This window comes from Hemitrygon akajei, chromosome 15 (assembly GCF_048418815.1).
Source record: "Hemitrygon akajei chromosome 15, sHemAka1.3, whole genome shotgun sequence".
Lineage (NCBI taxonomy): Eukaryota > Metazoa > Chordata > Chondrichthyes > Myliobatiformes > Dasyatidae > Hemitrygon > Hemitrygon akajei.
This window is the reverse complement of record NC_133138.1, coordinates 88,275,698-88,295,521: the sequence shown is the minus strand read 5'-3', so window position 1 is coordinate 88,295,521 and position 19,824 is coordinate 88,275,698. Positions and strand designations below refer to the sequence as shown.

The 19,824-nt window shown below is 43.1% G+C and overlaps 1 protein-coding gene across 1 annotated transcript in view; it reads right to left on the bottom strand.

Moving 5' to 3' along the window:
- The window catches only part of LOC140739621 (serine/threonine-protein kinase 32A-like), a 583,208-nt gene that overhangs the window by 39,508 nt on the left and 523,876 nt on the right, over positions 1-19,824 (bottom strand). The window contains exon 11 of the mRNA XM_073068020.1: positions 14,368-14,399. Coding sequence (XP_072924121.1) covers positions 14,368-14,399 — 32 coding nt within the window. The remainder of the gene's footprint in view (positions 1-14,367; positions 14,400-19,824) is intronic.

Below are 19,824 nucleotides of genomic sequence, written 5' to 3'. Positions count from 1 at the left end.
GAAATCTTATCCATGCTGCTGCTGAGGGATGGGCATTGGGTGCATCAGTCAATAAGCAGCAGTAAGAGGTCAGTATTAAAAATGAATAGTTTGATGTATTGCAGTTTCCCCTGAGGAATACTGGTAGACACTGGCCATTTAATACGATTGATGAGCTGACCTATCACCCTAGTCTGCTTTAGCAGTGTATAAGCAAAGTTATAGCTGCATAGTCATGCCTGGAGCAGTATTTGATTGATGATAAGCACGTCACTTGCTTTGTATACACTTCTCTCTGCTCCATTATTCTGCAGATATAATCCTGCTCTGGTCAAAAGACTGGTCTGGCTGCAGTTTGGCCATGACCTAAAGCTACAAATCCTGCCACACTCTTACAATACAACAAATAACAAGAAATTGCATAAAGCAGAGTTCCTATTTATAACTTCTTACTTCTACATGAAAATCATTTATTTTGGTGGTACTAATGTCACTTTCTTAAAAATAGTATTATTCCTATTAAAATAATGTGAGGAGTATAAAAAAATTACCCTTCATACACCTTTTAAGATTCCTTCCTTTCATCATTACAGCTCTAAATAATATGGAATTGTATCATTTCAATGTTGCAATTTCTGCAGTGTGCAAATTATAATTTTAACCAGATTGTAAAGACAGCCAGATAAGCGTGAGATGGTTCATTTTAGTAGGTCAAATATGACAGCGGAATATAGTATTAATTGTAAGACTCTTGGCAGTGTGGAGGACCAGACGGATCTTGGGGTCCGAGTCCATAGGATACTTAAAGCTGCTGCGCAGGTTGACTCTGTGGTGTATTGTCCTTCATCAATCGTAGAATTGAATTTAGGAGCCGAGAGGTAATGTTGCAGCTATATTGGACCCTGGTCAGACCCCACTTGGAGTACTGTGCTCAGTTCTGATCACCTCAATACAAGAAAGATGTGAAAACTATAGGAAGGGTGTGGAGGAAATTTATAAGGATGTTGCCTGGATTGGGGAGCATGCCTTATGTGAATAGGTTGAGTGAACTTGGCCTTTTCACCTTGGAGAGATGGAGGGTGAGAGGTGACCTGACAGAGGTGTATAAGATGATGAGAGGCATTGATCGTGTGGATAGTCAGAGGGTTTTTCCCAGGGCTGAAATGGCTAACAAAAGAGGGCGCAGTTTTAAGGTGCTTGGAAGTAGGTACAGAGGAAACATCAGGGGTAAGTTTGTTACGCAGAGAGTGGTGAGTGAGTGGAACGGGCTGCCGGTGATGGTGGTTGAGGCGGAAATGATAAAATCTTTAAAAGCCTCCAGGATAGGTACATGGAGCTTAGAAAAATAGAGGGCTATGGGTAACCCTAGGTAACTTCTAAAATAAGTACATGTTCAGCACAGCATTGTGGTCCGAAGGACCTATATTGCACTGTAGGTTTTCTATGTTTCTAGTTTTCTAAACTTTAAAAATCATGAGTAATAAAATAATCGTGATTTCAATCATGTAGTTATGCAATAAGAATATCTATATTATTGTATGATCACTCTCTATTCACTCCCTCTCTCATCCCTTTCTTTCCAATTCCAATCTCTGTCCCCTTCTTCTCTCTGTCCATCTGCCCATCCCTTGTCAGTGTCCACCACTTCTTTCTCTTTTCTTTCCTCTACTTCTCACTCTCTCAGATGAAAGAGGAGTTAGAGGCTGGGCCATGTTTGGGTCAGCTAGGCCTTGCATTGTTCCTGAGCTGTCCAACTCTATGAATTGGGACTGAGACACCAGGGACCCAGCAGTGTCTGAGGGCAGATGTCCAAGGCAATATGCTGGACTATGTTCGATAACTGCAGTGCAGTTAACAATTAGAGCAGATAATTAACTAAAATAGAAAATACTAATTTCTGAGCTTATTAATCACCGGTGACCCTGTGATCTATGTCTCGGATGCCGATGTTAGGCTGTCTTTAAAGAATGCGGACCCTCGCAAGGTGGAGGGTCCACACGGAGTACCTGGTAAGGCTCTGAAAATCTGTGCCAACCAACTAGCGGGACTATTCAAGGACATTTTCAACCTCTCACTGCTACAGGCGAAAGTTCCCACTTGCTTCAAAAATGCGACAATTATACCAGTGCCGAAGAAGAATAATCTGAGCTGCCTTAATGACTATCACCCAAGTACACTCACATCTACAGTGATGAAATGTTTTGAGAGGTTGGTCGTGACTAGACTGAACAACGACCTCAGCAAGGACCTGGACCCACCACAATTTGCCTATTGTCACAATAGGTCAATGGCAGATGCAATCTCAATGGCTCTTTGCACAGGCTTAGACCACCTGGACAACACAAACACCTATATCAGGGTGCTGTTCATCAACAATAGCTCAGCATTTAACTACATCATTCCCACAACCCTGATTGTTAAGTTACAGAACCTGGGCCTCTGTACCTCCCTCTGCAATTGGATCCTCAACATCCTAACCAGAAGACCATAATCTGTGCAGATGGGTGATAATATCTCCTCCTTGTTGATGATCAACACTGGCAAACCTCAGGGTTGAGTGCTTAGCCCACTGCTCTACTCTCTCTAAACCCATGACTGTGTGGCCAGGCATAGCTCAAATACCTTCTATAAATTTGCTGATGATACAACCATTGTTGGTAGAATCTCAGATGGTGACAAGAGGGTGTACAGGAGCAAGATATGCCAACTAGTGAGGTGGTGTTGCAGCAACAACCTGGCACTCAACATCAGTAAGGCGAAAGAGCTGATTGTGGACTTCAGGAAGCGTGAGACGATGGAACACATACCAATCCTAATAGAGGGATCAAAAGTGGAGAGAGTGAGCAGTTTCAAGTTCCCGGGTGTCAAGATCTCTGAGGACCTAATCTTGTCCCAACATATCGATGCAGCTATATAGTCAAGACAGTGACTATACTTCATTAGGAGTTTGAAGAGATTTGGTATGTCAACAAAAACATTCAAAAACTTCGATAGATATACTGTGGAGAGCATTCTGACAGGCTGCATTACTGTCTGGTATTGGGGGGTGGGGGGAAGCTACTGTACAGGACTGAAAGAAGCTGCAGTGGTTGGTAAATTTAGTCAGCTCCAACTTGGGTACGAGCCTACAAGGTACCCAGGACATCTTCAAGGAGCAGTGTCTCAGAAAGGTAGCATCCATTATTAAGGTCCTCCAGGACTCAGGGTATGCCCTTTTCTTACTGTTACCATCAGGTAGGAGGTACAGAAGCCTAAAGGCACACGCTCAGTGATTCAGGAACAGCTTCTTCCCCTCTACCGTCCGATTCCGAGATGGACATTGAATCCTTGGACACTACCTCACTGTTTTAATATATATTATTTCTGTTTTTGCACAAATTTTAAAATCTATTCAATATACATATACTGTAAATGATTTATTTATCTATTTATTTATTTATCTATTTTCTATATTGTGTATTGCATTGAGCTGCTGCTGCTGTTAGATTTCATGACACATGCCTGTGATAATAACACACACAAAATGCTGGTGGAACACAGCAGGCCAGGCAGTATCTATAAGGAGAAGCACTGTCGACGTTTCGGGCCGAGACCCTTCGTCAGGACTAACTGAAAGGAAAGATACTAAAAGATTTGAAGGTAGTGGGGGGAGGGGGAAATGCAAAATGATAGGAGAAGACCGGAGGGGGTGGGATAAAGCTAAGAGCTGGAAAGGTGATTGGTGAAAATGATACAGAGCTGGAGAAGGGAAAGGATCATGGGACGGGAGGCCTCAGGAGAAAGAAAGGGGGAGGGGGGAGCACCAGAGGGAGATGGAGAACAGGCAGGGTGATGGGCAGAGAGAGAGAAAAAAAACAATCATTAAATATTGTTAGGGATGGGGTAAGAATGGGAGGAGGGGCATTAACGGAAGTTAAAGAAGTCAATGTTCATGCCATCAGATTGGAGGCTACCCAGCCGGTATATAAGGTGTTGTTCCTCTAACCTGAGTGTGGCTTCATCTTGACAGTAGAGGAGGCCATGGATAGACATATCAGAATGGGAATGGGACGTGGAATTAAAATGTGTGGCCACTGGGAGATCCTGCTTTCTCTGGCGGACTGAGCGTAGGTGTTCAGTGAAACGGTCTCCCAGCTGGGTACTGACTGGGTAGCCTCCAACCTGATGGCATGAACATTGACTTCTCTAACTTCCATTAATGCCCCTCCTCCCCTTCTTACCCCATCCCTGACAATATTTAGTTTTTGGTTTTTTTTCTCTCTCTCTCTCTGCTCATCACTCTGCCTGTTCTCCATCTCCCTCTGGTGCTCCCCCCTCCCCCTTTCTTTCTCCTGAGGCCTCCCATCCCATGATCCTTTCTCTTCTCCAGCTCTGTATCACTTTTGCCAATCACCTTTCCAGCTCTTAGCTTCATCCCACCCCCTCTGGTCTTCTCCTATCATTTTGCATTTCCCCCTCCCCCCACTAATTTCAAATCTCTTAGTATCTTTCCTTTCAGTTAGTCCTGACGAAGGGTCTCGGCCCGAAACTTCGACAGTGCTTCTCCTTATAGATGCTGCCTGGCCTGCTGTTTTCCACCAGCATTTTGTGTCTGTTGTTTGAATTTCCAGCATCTGCAGATTTCCTTGTGTTTGCCCTGTGATAATAAACCTGATTCTGACATGGGCTAACAGTGATTAACTGACAGTCCTACATGTATCATTTCAGAACTCACTTCAAGCCTTTCATGGAAACACAGAAAACCTACAGCACAATACAGGCCCTTCGGCTCACAATGCTGTGCTGAATATGAACTAACTTTAGAAATTACCTAGGGTTACCCATAGCCCTCTATTTTTCTAAGCTCCATGTACCTATCCAGGAGCCTCTTAAAAGACCTGTGGTCCACCTCCACCACAGTCGCCGGCAGCCCATTCCACACACTCACCACTCTCTGGGTAAAAAACTTACATCTCCTCTGTACCTACTTCCAAACACCTTAAAATTGTGCCCTCTCACGTTAGCCATTTCAGCCCTGGGAACAAACTTCTGACTATCCACATGATCAATGTCTCTCATCATCTATACACTTCTATCAGGTCACCTCTTATCTTCCATCACTCCAAGGAGAAACGGCGTATCTTTCGCCAACAGGTTCAGAAGACAATAAGCACAAGAGATTCTGCAGATGCTGGAAATCCAGAGCAATACACATAACATACTAGAGAATCTCAGCAGGGCAGGCAGCACCTATGGAAAAAAGTACAGTTGAAGTTTTGCACCCTGAGACCCTTTAGCAAAACTGGCGAACAAAAAATGAGTAGATATAAAATGTGGGGGAGGGGAGAGAGAAACACAAGGTGATAGGTGAAACTGGGAGAGGAAGGGATGAAGTAAAGAGCTGGGAAGTTGATTGGTGAAAGAGATACAGGGCTGAAAAGGGAGAGTCCAAAAGGAGAGAACAAAAGACCATGGAAGAGCCTCCCTCCAGTGGTCCTCCCCATTTTCTCTTTTCCATAGCCTTCTGTTCTCTCCTGTTGGACTCCACCCCTGGCCCCTCTTCTCCAGCCCTGTATCTCTTTCACCGATCAACTTCCCAGTTCTTCCCTCCCAGTTTCACCTATCACCCTGTGTTTCTCCCTCCCCTCCCGTACCTTTTATATCTATTCCTCATCTTTATTTCTTCAGTCCTGCCAAAGGGTCTTGGCCCAAAATGTTGACTGTACTTTTTTCTACATGGCCTGCTGAGTTCCTCCAGCACTTTGTGCATGTGTAGCTTGGATTTCCAGCAGCTGCAGATTTTCTCTTGTTTGTGTATAGTGAATGCAAGCATGTTGCTTTGTTACTGAAGGTAAGGGATACTAGATTAACTACTTATCAAGCACAGTGCAATTCCCACCACTTTACTTCATTCTCATTACATTGAATCAATGGATTGTAGTGCTCTTAATAATGAACAGGGAGTTCCTTTCTCTTATATGTGTGCTACTGAAGTTGTTACATCGATAAATTGCAGAGTTTAAATTATTTTTTGAATTTAGAGATACAGCACGGTGACGGACCTTTACACCCCAATGAGCCTGCGCCACTGTAATTACACCCATGTGACCAGTTAACTGGAGCACAAGAGAAAACCCATTCCGTCACGGGGAAAGCATACCATACAAGCTCCTCACAATCAGTGACGGAATTGAACTCAGGTCACTGGTACTGTAACAGCATTATTCTATTTGCTATGCTGCCACGCTGCCCTCAACACATGTTCAGTGCAGTGCAGGCAAATACTAAGGTTCAATATCATAATGAGGCAGACAGTGGAAGTCAAGAGGCTGTCTTATCACACTGATGGACCATTCAGTAGTCTTGTAACAGTGGCACAGAAACTATCTTTGTGTCAGGTGGTTTGTGCTTTGGGAGGAGGAGAAGAGAGCATGACCAGGGTAGATGGTATCTTTAATTATGTTGGCTACTTTACTGAGGCAGTGGGAAGTATAGACTGAGTCCATGGAGGGGAGGCTGATGTCTGACATGTTGAGCTGAGTCTACAACACTCTGCAGTTTCTTGGACAGAGCAGTTGCCACACCAAGTCGAAATATATCTAGACATGATACTTTCTATGGTGCATCAATAAAACCTGGTGAGAGCAAAGGGGACATGCTATATTTCTTTAACCTCTGGAGAACTTTCTTGGCCATGGTGTTTACATGGTTGGACCAGGACAGTTCACTCCTAGGAACTTGAACTCTTAAGTTTCTCAGCTCAGCACCATTGATTGAAACATCAGTGTGTGAACTGTCCCCTTTTCCAGAATAGCTCTTTTGTTTTGCTGTCATTATTTATGGTTTGGCCACTACAGTAGTATAATTGACAAACTTGCAGATGGAGTTAGAACAGAGTCTGGCCACGCAGTCGTGAGTGCATTGGGAGTGAAGTAGGGGTGAGATACCACAGCCCTGTGGGGCACAAGTGTTGAGGATAATCATGGTGGAGGTTTTGCTGATTGCTGATATCCATTACTGATGGTGGTCTGTTAGTCAAGAATCCAAGTTGCAGAGGGTTGTTGTTCAGGAAGTCAGGAAATTTGAAGATCAGTTAGCTTGTATTTATAGCACTGAAGGCAAAGTGATAATCAATATGCCGAAATAAGTGTCTTTACCATCCAGGTGCTTTAGAGATGAGTGTAGGGCTAGAGATGTTTCAATGGTAGGTGAATTGCAGGGGGAATGACATCAATTCTGTGGTTTCTTTAGTAAGGCAATCCATATTCAGATTCTCTCAAAATCCTAGCAGTAAGGATGTCTGTGTTTCATGAGTTTTGGGCTACACGACAATTGGAAGGCATGAGAAACCTTAGGGTTTCTCCCAGAAGATTGAGCTTTGAGAGAAATATCAACTAAATAAATTATTAAGTCATACAGATTCACCGGCCACCTTTGTGGATAAAAGTCACCAATGTTTGTCTAGTTTGATCATACACGAAGACTCATCAGAAATATGTTGTCGCATTCTAAATTTAGAAAGACCACCTCTCTGTTTGTGCCACTGGAACAAGCCTTTGGCAGTTGAGGAGTACCTTTGGGTCAACAATGATATAAACTAATTTCCAAAATGGCTGATAGAAAACAAATGTATGCTGTCCCTTGCCAGAAAGAACAGCCAATTATTCTACAACCCCTTGGGATTTTCTAGAATTATGTGCTCATCTGATTTATAATTATCTGAATTGCCAGCCTTGGGATGTTTGGCAAGGTTTGCAACTGCTGTCAATGTATAGCCAACCTCTCAGAGAGCTGTAAGTGTAGGTCTGGACCTAACGGGGCAATTACTTTGCTCACTCTTTGTTGGAAATGCCGCCTGCCCTTGATTTCCAATCTAGCTTATTGTGGTCAATACACGTTATTTGTCAATACACTACTTGAACTGCACTTTCTCTGCAACTGTAACAACATATCATGCATTCGGTTTTCTTTTTACTACCTTGATGTGATTATGTATAGCATGATCTGCCTGGACAACTTTTCACTGTTTCTTAGTACATGTGACAATAATAGAGCAATACCAATTTGAATAGTTTCAACCAGCCAGCCAAAATGTGGGAGGGAAAAGTGACGAGCAAATTCCTACCTTGGAAGGTACTCTGCACATCTGCATTGGAGCTCTGAGCCAGGCTGATGTTGGATCCCATCATAGGGTGAACTTAGCCTGAGATGCCTTTTAGCTTGCAGAGACAGAAGTATCTGTAATGGCTAGTGTTGGGGTGAGGAAGTAGAGAAGCCTTCTAGTATGTCAAACTACATAGATAGTGTGATTCCTGTTGTCTCACTGGCTAGGCTGCACTAAGCTACACTTACAACTTTACACTGGAAGCAGGAACTCAGGTGCACATGGGGAGATTAAACTTGCTCAGATACCACTGAGGTTTTTGGTTGCCTGTCTTCCCCTTGCATTGGTAAACGTTTCCAGTCAGTAGGAATGGAGGAGTGAGTAGGCCCAGAATATTGGCCTGACCAATATTCTGGCTATAAGTCTAACCAGGCCCAGAATATTGGCTATATGTTCACCTCCTTGCAGCCTCTACATCCTCCTCAGAAACTGATCCTGTGTCCTACTGTTTGGTGCAGCCCACTTTATACACTGATGTTCTTTGAAATTAATGTTAATATTTAATTTTCAGATTACATTAACTTACATAGGCACAGCATAGAAATGGTTCTTTTTCCTATGGTGACATTTTTGCCCATTACACTAACCTCATCTCCATTGGGCCCATATCCATGCCTATTTAAATGTTTATCTGAATGTCTCTTAAACCTTGGTAATTGTAGCAAACTCACCACTGCTTTCAGCAGCATGATCCAGATTTCAACCACTTACTGCGTAAGAAATCTTTCACCGCAGATCCCCTATAAAGCTCCTTCTTACTTCAAAAAAAATGCTGTCATTTCTTATCATGGAAAAAGATTCTTACTCTTGTTCATTTGTTTGTTATGTGCCATGTTGCATGACGTGGGTGATCATGGTTGTTCCATGACCATGATTGTTGGTGGCATTACCTTCTTCATTATAAGATGGGTGATCCCAGCCATTATCAATACTCTTCAGAGACTGTCTACCTGGAGTCATTGGTCGCATAACCAGGACTTGTGATATGCACCAGCTGCTCATACGACCATCCACCAGCTGCTTCCATGGCTTCAGGTGACACTGGGGACTAAGCAGATGGTACACCTTGCCCAAGGATGACCTGCTGGCCTGCAGAAGGAAGGTGCACCTTACATCTGCCTTTGGTAAAGACATATCTCCGCCCTGCCACCCTGTATCCTATCTATGCCACTCATAAACTTACATACCTTAATCAGATCATCCTTCAGCCACCTTAACTCCAGTGAAAATTAGACCAGCCTATGCAATTTCTCCTCATAACTAAAGTCCTCTAATCCAGGCAACACCCTGGTGAATCTCCTCTGCACTGTCTGCAGAGCAAGCACATCCTTTTTATAGCATGGTGACCAGAACCATGCAGTGTTCAAGTGCAGCCTATTGGTGTATGGTAAAGTTGCAACAAAGTGTCCTGATTTTATATTCTATGTGGATTGGGATAGGCAGTTTTTTGGTAATGGAAAGCCTTCAAAAGTGAAATTTTGAGAGTACAGTTTGTATGTTCCTATCACAATAAAAGGCAAGGAAAACAGGCTTATAGAACCTTGGTTTTTGAGAGATAGTGTGGCTCTGGAAAAAAGGAGGAGCATAGCAGGTATTGGCAGGCAGGAACAAACAAGGTACTTGAGGAGTATAAGAAATGCAAGAGAACATATGTAAGAAGGAAATCAGGAGGGCTAAAAGAAGGAATGAGGTCGCTCTCGCAGACAAGGTGAAGGAGAATCCTAAGGGCTTCTACAGATATATTAAGAACTAAAGCAATGATTCTCAACTGTTTTTTGGCCATGGCCCCCTTAGGAGCTCTTCTCAAGTTCCAGGGCCCCCCTTTCAAACAGGGATACAACACGAACAATAGACAGAAAATCATCTATTATTGAACACCAAGAAAACTTGAACATTCCGACATTCTGGACAAAACTTTAAAAAACTGTATGAAATTAAACATCTATCAGGCCTAATGCAATCCTTGAGCTTGGTGCTTTTCTGCAAGTTTCATAATATCGGGCTCAAGTTTCAATTGGTGGCCCCCTTCAAATGTGCCAGGGCCCCCAAGGGGGCCATATGGCTCCCGTTGAGATTGGCTGAACTAAAGGACAGCAAAGACCAAAACTGGTCCTCTAGAAGATCTGAGTGGTCATCTATGTATGGAGCTGAAGGAGATAGGGAGATCTTAAATGGATTTTTTGCATCTGTATTTACACGGGAGATGGACAAAGAGTCTATGGATGTGAAGAAATGTAACAGAGAAGTCATGGACCCTATACAGACTACAGGTGTTTGCTGTCTTGAGGCCCCAGGGCCTGACAATGCTTTCCCTCAGACTAAGTGGGAGGCAAGTGCCTTATAAGAGGGAAAAAAGATCAGCCATGATTGAATGGCCTAATTCTGCTCCTATGTCTTATGGTCTATGTGCAGAGATTGCAGGTGCCCTAGTAGAGATATTTAAAACATCCCTAGTTACGGATGAGGTGCCAGAGATTTGGAAGATAACTAATGTTGCTCAATTGTTTAAAGGAAGGCTCTAAGAATAAGCTCTAAGGCTCCAAAGTTAAGTGGATCAGCAAATTTATAGACAACACCCAGATGACATCAAAGCTTGCTGAGGGATGTGGATCAGCTGGGAAAAAAGGATTGAAAAATGGCAGATGGAGTTTAATGCAGTGTGAGTTGTTGCAATTTGAGAGAACTGACCAGGGTCAGTCTTAAGCAATGAACAGTAAGACATTCAGGAATACTATAGAACAGAACAGAAAGAGCTGGGAATACAGCTCCATAATTCCTTCAAAGTGGTATCACAAGTTGGGTTGTAAAGAAAACTTTTTGCACATTGGCCTTCATAAATGAATGCACTGAGTGAAGGAATTCAGATGTTATGTTGAAATTGGGTAAGACATCGGTGAGGCCTAATCTGTATGCAGAAAAGCAGTAAATAAGAACATACAACATAGAAATTTACAGCACATTACAGGCCCTTCGGCCCACAATGCTGTGCCAGCCATGTAACCTACTCTAGAAACTGCCTAGAATTTTCCTAGTGCAAAGCCCTCTATTTTTCTAAGCTCATGTATCTAGCTAAGAGGCTCTTAAAAGAATCTATTGTATCTGCTTCCATCACTGCCACTGGCAGTGCATTGCATACACCCACTAAAATTGAAAGAGTGTAGTGAAAATTTGCAAGATGTTACCAGAACTTGAGGAAAGGCTGAATAGGTTAGAACTTTTTCCCCCTAGAATGTAGAAACTGATGGGAGATTTAACTGAAGTACACAAAATTATGAGGAGTATAGATAGGGTAAATGCATGCAGGCTTTTTCCACAGAGGTTGTGTGAGACTACAAGTAGAGGTCATGGGTTAAGGATGAAAGGTGAAATATTTAAGGGGAACATGACGGGGAACTTCTTCATTCAGAGGGTGGTGAGAGTGTGGAACGAGCTGCCAGCACAAGTGATGGATCTAGAGTCGATTTCAACATTTAAGAGACGTTTGGATAGGTTCATGGATAAGAGGGATATGAAGGGCTATGGTCCAGGTGTAGGTAGAGGCAAGAGGTACATTAATGGTTTGACACTGACCAGATGGGCCGAAGGGCCTACTTCTGTGCTGTAGTGCTCTATGCCTCAACCTATGAAGGTAAACATATCATATGCAGCTTCACCACCCTATAGGTATGTGTTACCATTTTCAGGGGACTATGGATTGGAACCCAGGTCTCTTCGATCATCAATATTTCTTAGGGCACTATCATTCACTGTGAAATTCCTATCCCTGCTTGAATTCTTGCGGGTCTATAGGGGTTAGTTTTAAAACAATATGTCTATTACCCCCAACATACCTGCTTTAAGACAGCAAACATCCCAACCTTTAACTGCTCAACTACATCACAAGACAGGCTATCATGGAGATTTGGCTCTGCAAGCTCAGAGGGTCAACTCTTTCTGTACCTGCATAAGGCCATACTGGAGTACCTTCCCTGCCCAGCTCAGCTCTCCTTACTGCCTGGCTGCACTAAAAAGCACTAGATAGGCTTCAATGTACCACCAGCTCACTACTCTTGACCAATGAAGAACAGACAAGAGCAGACTGGGCAAATGGCCAAATAGCAGTGACAACTTGTAGCAAATCTGTTTACATAGGAAAAGGCCTTTTGGCCCACCCACTTGTGCTAAACATGGTTCCTATCAGCACAGGTGCACCACAGGGATGTATGTCTAGCCCCTTTCTCTTCCTGCTTTACACATATGACTATGTGCTAAGCACAGCTCCAACACCATATTCAGGTTTGCTGATGACACCACTGTTGTGGGCTGTATCAAAGGTGTTGATGAATCAGGGTGCAGGAGAGAGATTGAAAATTTGGCTGAGGTGTAATAACAACAGCCTCTCACTCAATGCCAGGAAGACCAAAAAAAAAATGATTGTAGACTTCAGGAGGGGGAAACCAGAAGTCCGAGAGCAGGTCCTCATCAGATGAGCAGAGGTGGAGAAGGTTAGCAACTTTAAATTCCTCAGTTTCAGGACCTAAAATGTAAATGTAATTGCAAAGAAAGCACAGCAGTGCCTCTACTTCCTTAGAAGTCTGTGGAGATTTGATATGATATCAAAAACTTTGACAAAACTCTATAGATGTGTAGTAGAGACTGGCTACATCACTGCCTGGTATGGAAACACCAACGCCTTGAACAGAAAATCCTACAAAAGGTGTTTTTTCAGCCCAGTACATCATGGATAAAACTCTCCCAACCACTGAACACATCTACATTGAATGCTGTCATAGAAAAGCAACATTCTTCAGAGATCCTCACCACCCAGGTCATGCTTTTTTCTCACTGCTACCGTCAGGTAGAAGGTAACAAATAATCTTTTGCAGGAATTCAACTGGTTAAGGAGCATCTGTAAAGGAAAGGACAACATCTTTTCCCCACAGATGCTTTTCAACCTGCTGAATTTCTGCAATCATTTGTTATGCTACGAGAAAATCAGTCCTTTAGATCTCCTTGAAACTGTTTGAATATTGAAATGTTGCATTTCCTTATGATGGGACAGTTCTTCTTCCCATAATATTTTAATAAATTCCTCCTGTGACCTTTTAACTGATACAGTAGATATAATTACACAGCTTCTTTTAGTTTTTAATATCACTTCAAATTCTTGCTTGAGCAAAGGATGAAACGTCGTTACCGAACCTCTTCAGAACAAATGCTTGTTGGAGAGAAATCCAGGAATAAATTGCTGAAAACAAGATAAGGGTCAGTTCCTGCTTCCTGCTGTTTGCAAAGGGCTTGTCTTTTCTCATTACAGTTACCCTGCTGTAACTCAGCACCTGTCCTCTGCCTAATGTCATTTGTGATGGTCTAATTACCTGTTTCACTTCTTTAAATTCATTCCCCACTTCACCCACTGTAACAAAGAGCTCACCAGTCACCAGTAAGTGGGCCAGGTACCATGCAGGCTCCCAGGCCACCTTCCATTGTTGATTTCTTTCCTGTGTGGTTTCAGAACAAACTCATAGACACATTCTAAGTCAGTCCTCTCCAACTGCTCAGATAGAGTGCCCCTGACTCTAGTTGTTTATCTCCCTGGATAGTTTATTACCTAATTTGCCTGTATCCTTGCCACCCCTAATCTCACAATTCCTTTTCTCTCAATGCCTCAATTGCAAACTAAAAGACAAGTAATGGATAATTTGTGAATCTCAAACAATCTGGTTCCACACTAAATATATTTCTAGGCCAAGAAATATGTAAAGGAAAATTTAAAGATATTTTCAAAATTCTAATGATTTTTCTTAGGTTGCTTGGGGAGAAATTTTCAGCTCCAGGAGACTCCAGGCCAATCCAGTGGGTAGAGCACCTTGAGAACTGGTAAGGGACACACTCTGATGCTGAATACAGGGTGGCGCTCTGAAAGAGGGCTGGAAGATATTGTACGGTTTATGCCATGAGCTAAGATTTCATTCTGGATCCCTAAGGTCAAAACTATTTCATGGTGCATCTTTTAGGAAAGTAAGTGTAGAGGAAATGTGCATAAATAATAGTACCCACACTCTGTCTCCTTAACCAGTGAATTAAAAATTGACAGAGAAAGAAAAGAGGTGAATTAGAATCAAATTAGGGTCTGGAGGAGGAGCAAAGTAAGTTTGAATTGAGATAGAAAACACAGAGGTAGTAAGGAAAAGTTTCTAAGATTCAAAGTACATTTATTATCAAAGAATGTATAAATTATACAACCTTGAGATTTGTCTACTTACAGGCAGCCACGAAGCAGGAAACCTGAAAGAACCTAATTAAAAAAATAACCAACACCCAATGAGCAGAAAAAGGGAAAAAACACCAATCATGCAAACAATAGAAGCAAGCAACAATATTCTGAACCAAGTTTGAGTTCTTAGATTTCTGTCCCCGGAGCAGCCCAGAGTAGGCCCACGTCTTGGTCTCAGTTCACATATTAGTGAGGTCAATCACCGCGAAGCTTGCAGACACAAAGCATAGCAATCGGGGCAGTCTCACAGCCTCAGCATCGTGGAGAGAGCAGTGAACATTGAGGGAGAGCAAGCAAGAGAAGCAAGCAAATGTAAAATACTTCTTTACCAACATTTACTTTGTAAGAATCAGACTCAGCCACTTAAATTGCAGCATTTCAGGAGTGGTGAGATTTGATTAGCAATTACATTGTTTGTGTAATTATAGGCTCTAATAATTATGGGTTCCAACTTTTAGTGGTGTGTTGAGCTAACAGATGCTGCATTGTCTCACAAATAAGAAGGCTAAGGAATAGATGCTGCTTGCTGCTTAAGCTAAATAAATAGCAGAGCAGCAGAAATCAGCCAGCAAGTTCTGGGTTTTCAATCCACAATCTTCTTCCCCTAACCTTGCTGCATTAGTTACACAGTTTCATTTCCAGGCAGATTTGGACCATTGATGAGGGAAAGTAGAAGCATCAGATAATAAGTTTAGTGCATTTCACACGAGTTTCACTATCATTAATCCCTTGGGACATATGCAGCCATCTATTGTCTGAACACTGTATTGCCCTTTACAAAATACTGGAGTATCACCAACGTCATGCTGATGCTTATCATATTTTTCCTGTCCTTGGTTAACCTCTTACACGGACGTAATGTGCATATTGTGTCTCTGACAACTCTCTACATCGTCTGGAGACAGATGATATGCTTACCTTTTTATAAATCTATTTACTTTCACAGCTACCTGGACTATATCTCTTCCCAGCTTGTCACTTGTAAAAAATGCTACTCCCTTTCTCAGTTCCTCCATTTCCACAGCACTTGTTCTCAGGATAAGAATTTCCATTCTCAAACATCTAAGATGTCCTCCTTCTTCAAAGAACAGGGTTTCCTTTCTACCACCATTGATGCTGCCCTCACCTGCATTACAGGGATAGGTCCTTACCTACTATGCCACAAGTCTCCATACACAACATGTCATATTCCATACTTTCCGCCATCTACAACCGGATTCTACCACTAAGCTCATCTTCCACACCCACCCCCCACACATCTCCACTTTCCATAAGGATCATTCTCTACATGACCCCTTTGTCCATTTGTCCCTCCCCACTGATCTCCTTCCTAGTACTTATTCCTGCAAGCATGACAAATGCTACACCTGCCCCTTCACCACCTCCCTCTCCCCCTTCCTGGGCTCCAAACAGTCCTTCCAGGTGAGGTGAGGAAGGTCCTTTCCTTTCCTTTCCAGACCTGTGAGTCTGTGAGGCATCTACTGTATCCGGTGCTTCTGGTGTGGCCTCCTCTATATTGATGAGACTTTAAGTAGATTGGGAGACTACTTCAATGAGTGCAAAAGGCAGTACCTCCTGAAGGCCACCCATTTCAATTCTACTTCCATTTCCCATACTGACATATCATTCCATGGCCTCCTCTGCTGACATGATCAGGCACACACTCAGGAGGAGTGTGCATCCTGAGTAGCCTCTAATCTCATATTTTGCCTGGGTGGCCTCTAATCTAATGGCATGAACCTAAATTTCTCTAACATTTCTCCCCCTTCCTCCCCTTCTTTCTTTTTCCGTTCCACATTCTGGTTCCCCTCTCACCCCTTCTCCTCCCCTGCCCACCACCTCCTTCTGGTGCCCCTCCTCCTTTCCTTTCTTCCATACTCCACTGTCCTCTCCTATTAGAATTTTTTCTTCTTTCGCCCTTCACCTCTTTCACCTATCACCTCCTGGCTTCTTAATTCATCCCCCCCCTCCACTGCCCACCCACCTTCCCCTGACCTGGATTCATATATCACTTGCCAGCCTGTACTCCTTCTCTCCCCCACCTTTTCATTCTGACTTCTTCTCCCTTCCTTTCCAGTCCTGATAAAGGGTCTCAGCCTGAGACATAGATGTCCATTTCCTTCCATTGATGCTACCTGCTTGCTGAGTTCCTCCGGCAGTTTGTGTGTGTTGCTGAAACCTCAATTGGAGCTATTGTTGTATGGCAGCAAATATCATTGTAGAGAGGCCCAACAAGTTGTGGGATCAGAGTGGACTACAGTGGAATACACACTCGCCTACATACACACACACACTCTCTCTCTCTCTCTCACTCACTCATATGTGGGTTAAACACCATCTGCCAGTTTTCTGCCCATATCTGCAACTAGAAACATCAAAAACCTACAGCAGAATACAGGCCCTTCAGCCCACAAAACTGTGTCGAACGTGTCCTTAGCTTAGAACTACCTCAGCTTACCCATAGCCCTCTATTTTTCAAAGCTCCATGTTTCCATCCAAGAGTCTCTTAAAAGACCCTATCATTTCCGCCTCCACCACAGCCACTGGCAACCCATTCCACGCACTCACCACTCTCTGTATAAAAAAACTTACCCCTGACATCTCCTCTGTACCTACTTTCAAGCACCTTAAAACTGTACCCTCTCGTGCTTGCCAGTTCAGCCCTGTGAAGAAGCCTCTGACTAACCACATGATCAACGCCTCTCATTATCTGGTACACCTCTATCAGGTCACCTCTCATCCACCAAAAAAGGCTGAGTTCACTCAACCTGATCTCATAAGGCATGCTCCCCAATCCAGGCAACATGCTTGTAGATCTCCGCTGCACCCTTTCTATGGTTTCCACATCCTTCCTGTAGTGAGCCGACCAGAACTGAGCACAGTACTCCAAGTGGGGTCTGACCAGGGTCCTATATAGCTGCAACATTACCTCTCGGTTCCTAAATTCAATTCTACGATTGATGAAGGACAATACACCACAGAAGTCAATCTGCACAGCTGCTTTGAGCGTCCTATGGACTCGGACACCAAGATTCCTCTGATCCTCCACACTGCCAAGAGTCTTGCAATTAATGCTATATCCTGCCATCATATTTGACCTACCAAAATGAACCACTTCACACTTATTTGGGTTGAACTCCATCTGCTACTTCTCAGCCCAGTTTTGCATCCTATCAATGTAACGATCAACCTCTGACAGCCCTCCACACTATCCACAACACCTCCAACCTTTGTTCATTAGCAAATCTACTAACCCATTCCTCCACTTCCTCATCCAGGTCATTTATAAAAATCACAAAGAGTAGGGGTCCCAGAATGGAACTGATCTATATTGTGCTGTATTCTTCACCAGTCTTCTACACTAGCCACAACTCCACCAATTTTGGTATCATCTGCAAAGTTACTAACCCACTCACCTACTTTTTCATCCAGGTCATTTAAATACATCACAAACAGAAGAGGTCCCAGCACAAATCCCTATGGAACACCTTTAATTACAGACCTCCACTTTGAATAAGTCCCTACCACTACCCTCTGTCATCTATGTGCAAGCCAGTTCTGAATCCAAATAGCTAATTCATCACAGACCCCATGCATCTTAATCTTCTCAAAAGCCTCCCATCAAACACCTTACTAAAATCCATGTAGACAACATTCACTGCTCTACCCTTATCAATCTCTCTCATCATCTTGTCAAAAAACACAATCAAGTTTGTAAGACACGACCTGCTGGCTCTCCCTAATAATGCCATGGGTTTCCAAATGCTCACCCTTAAGAACCTTTTCCAGCAATTTCCTTACAACTGATGTGAGACTCACCAGTCCATAGCTCCCAGGATCTTCCCTTGTTCCCTTCTTAAATACAGGTACAACATTAGCCGCTCACCAGTCCTCTGGGACCTTGCCTGTGGCTAGAGAGGACACAAAGATACTGGCCAAGGGCCCAGAAATCTCGTCTCCAGCCCTCTTCAATAACCTTGGGTAAATTCCATCAGGCCCTGGGGACTTATCCATTTTAATACTTATTAGGAGGCCCAACAATTCCTCCTCCTTGACCTCTAAACGTCTTAATGTATTGGCCCCTCCTGCCTTTCCTAATTCCTTTCTTGAGTTTTTAGTTTGAAGCGTGTGTATTTTAATGCTAGGAGTATTATGATGAAATCAGTACATGGAACTACAATGTTGTAGCCATCATTGAAACTTGGTTGACAGAGGGACAGAAATGGGTGATTAATGCACCAGATTTTAGAGAAGATAGAGGATGAAAGAAGGGTGGGAGTTGTACTACTAATAGAGTCAGAGAGTTATGTAGTAGGGAAACAGGGCCAAATTATGTCAAATTAGCGCCATTTTCCTGTGTTTGACCGATATTCCTCTTTGCTTTTCCTGTCCATGTACCTGCCTAAATGCCTTGTAAAGAATAACTGCAGTCACCCTTACCACTTCCTCTGGCTGCTTGTTCCACATACCCACCATCTTTTGTGCAGACGTGCTTGCTCCTCGTCCCCATTAAATCCTCTGATCTCACCTTAAACTTATGAACTCTAGTGTTGGACTCCTTTGCCCTGGGAAAAAGACTATGACCATTCACCTTATAAAAACCATTAATAATTTTATTGAACTTTATTCTGTAATTCATTAGCTTCCTCAATTCAGGGTAAAACTCCCACCTATCCCGCCTCCTTCTAACTCAAGCCTACCAATCTAAATAACATTCTTGCAAATCTTTTCTGCACCCTTTCCTTCCTATAGATGGTTGACCATAAACTCATGAGTGGCATGTACAGTTGGAACATGATGTCCCAACTCCTGTACTCAGTGCCCTAACGAGGGTAAACATACCAAATGCCTTCTTCAGAGATCTGTCTGCAAACATATTGTTGGTCTCTCTCTTTAACAATTCTCTCCTGGTCTTTACCATTTTCTTAGTAACCAGACGTATTAAGTACTGCCTGATCCACACACTCTCACAATGTACCTCCAGTTTATGAAGCAGACAAATTAAGCAGTGCAGGTTGGCTTTCACCAGAGCTGCTCCCTCACTATATTGCTTCTCTGTTGATCTACCCAGGACAGTTAATAACACTGAATTGATAAGTTTCACCTAAAGGAGTGAGGAGTAAGTAAAGAGTGACAAGGCACTAAGGTAATGTAGTTGTTAGCGTGACACTGTTATGGCTTGGGCTGTTGGAGCCCAGAGTTCAATTCCTGTGTCCTCTGGAAGGAGTCTCTGTACATCCTCCCCATGGAGTGTGTGGGTTTTCCCAGTTTCGTCCCATGGTCCACAGACATTAACTACTCTTTGTAAATTGCCCCATGATCAAGATAGGGTTAAATTGGGGTTAGAAACGTAGAAGCACAGAAAACCTACAGCACAATACAGGCCCTTCAGCCCACAAAGCTGTGCCGAACGTGTCCTCACCTGAGAAATTACCTAGGGTTATCC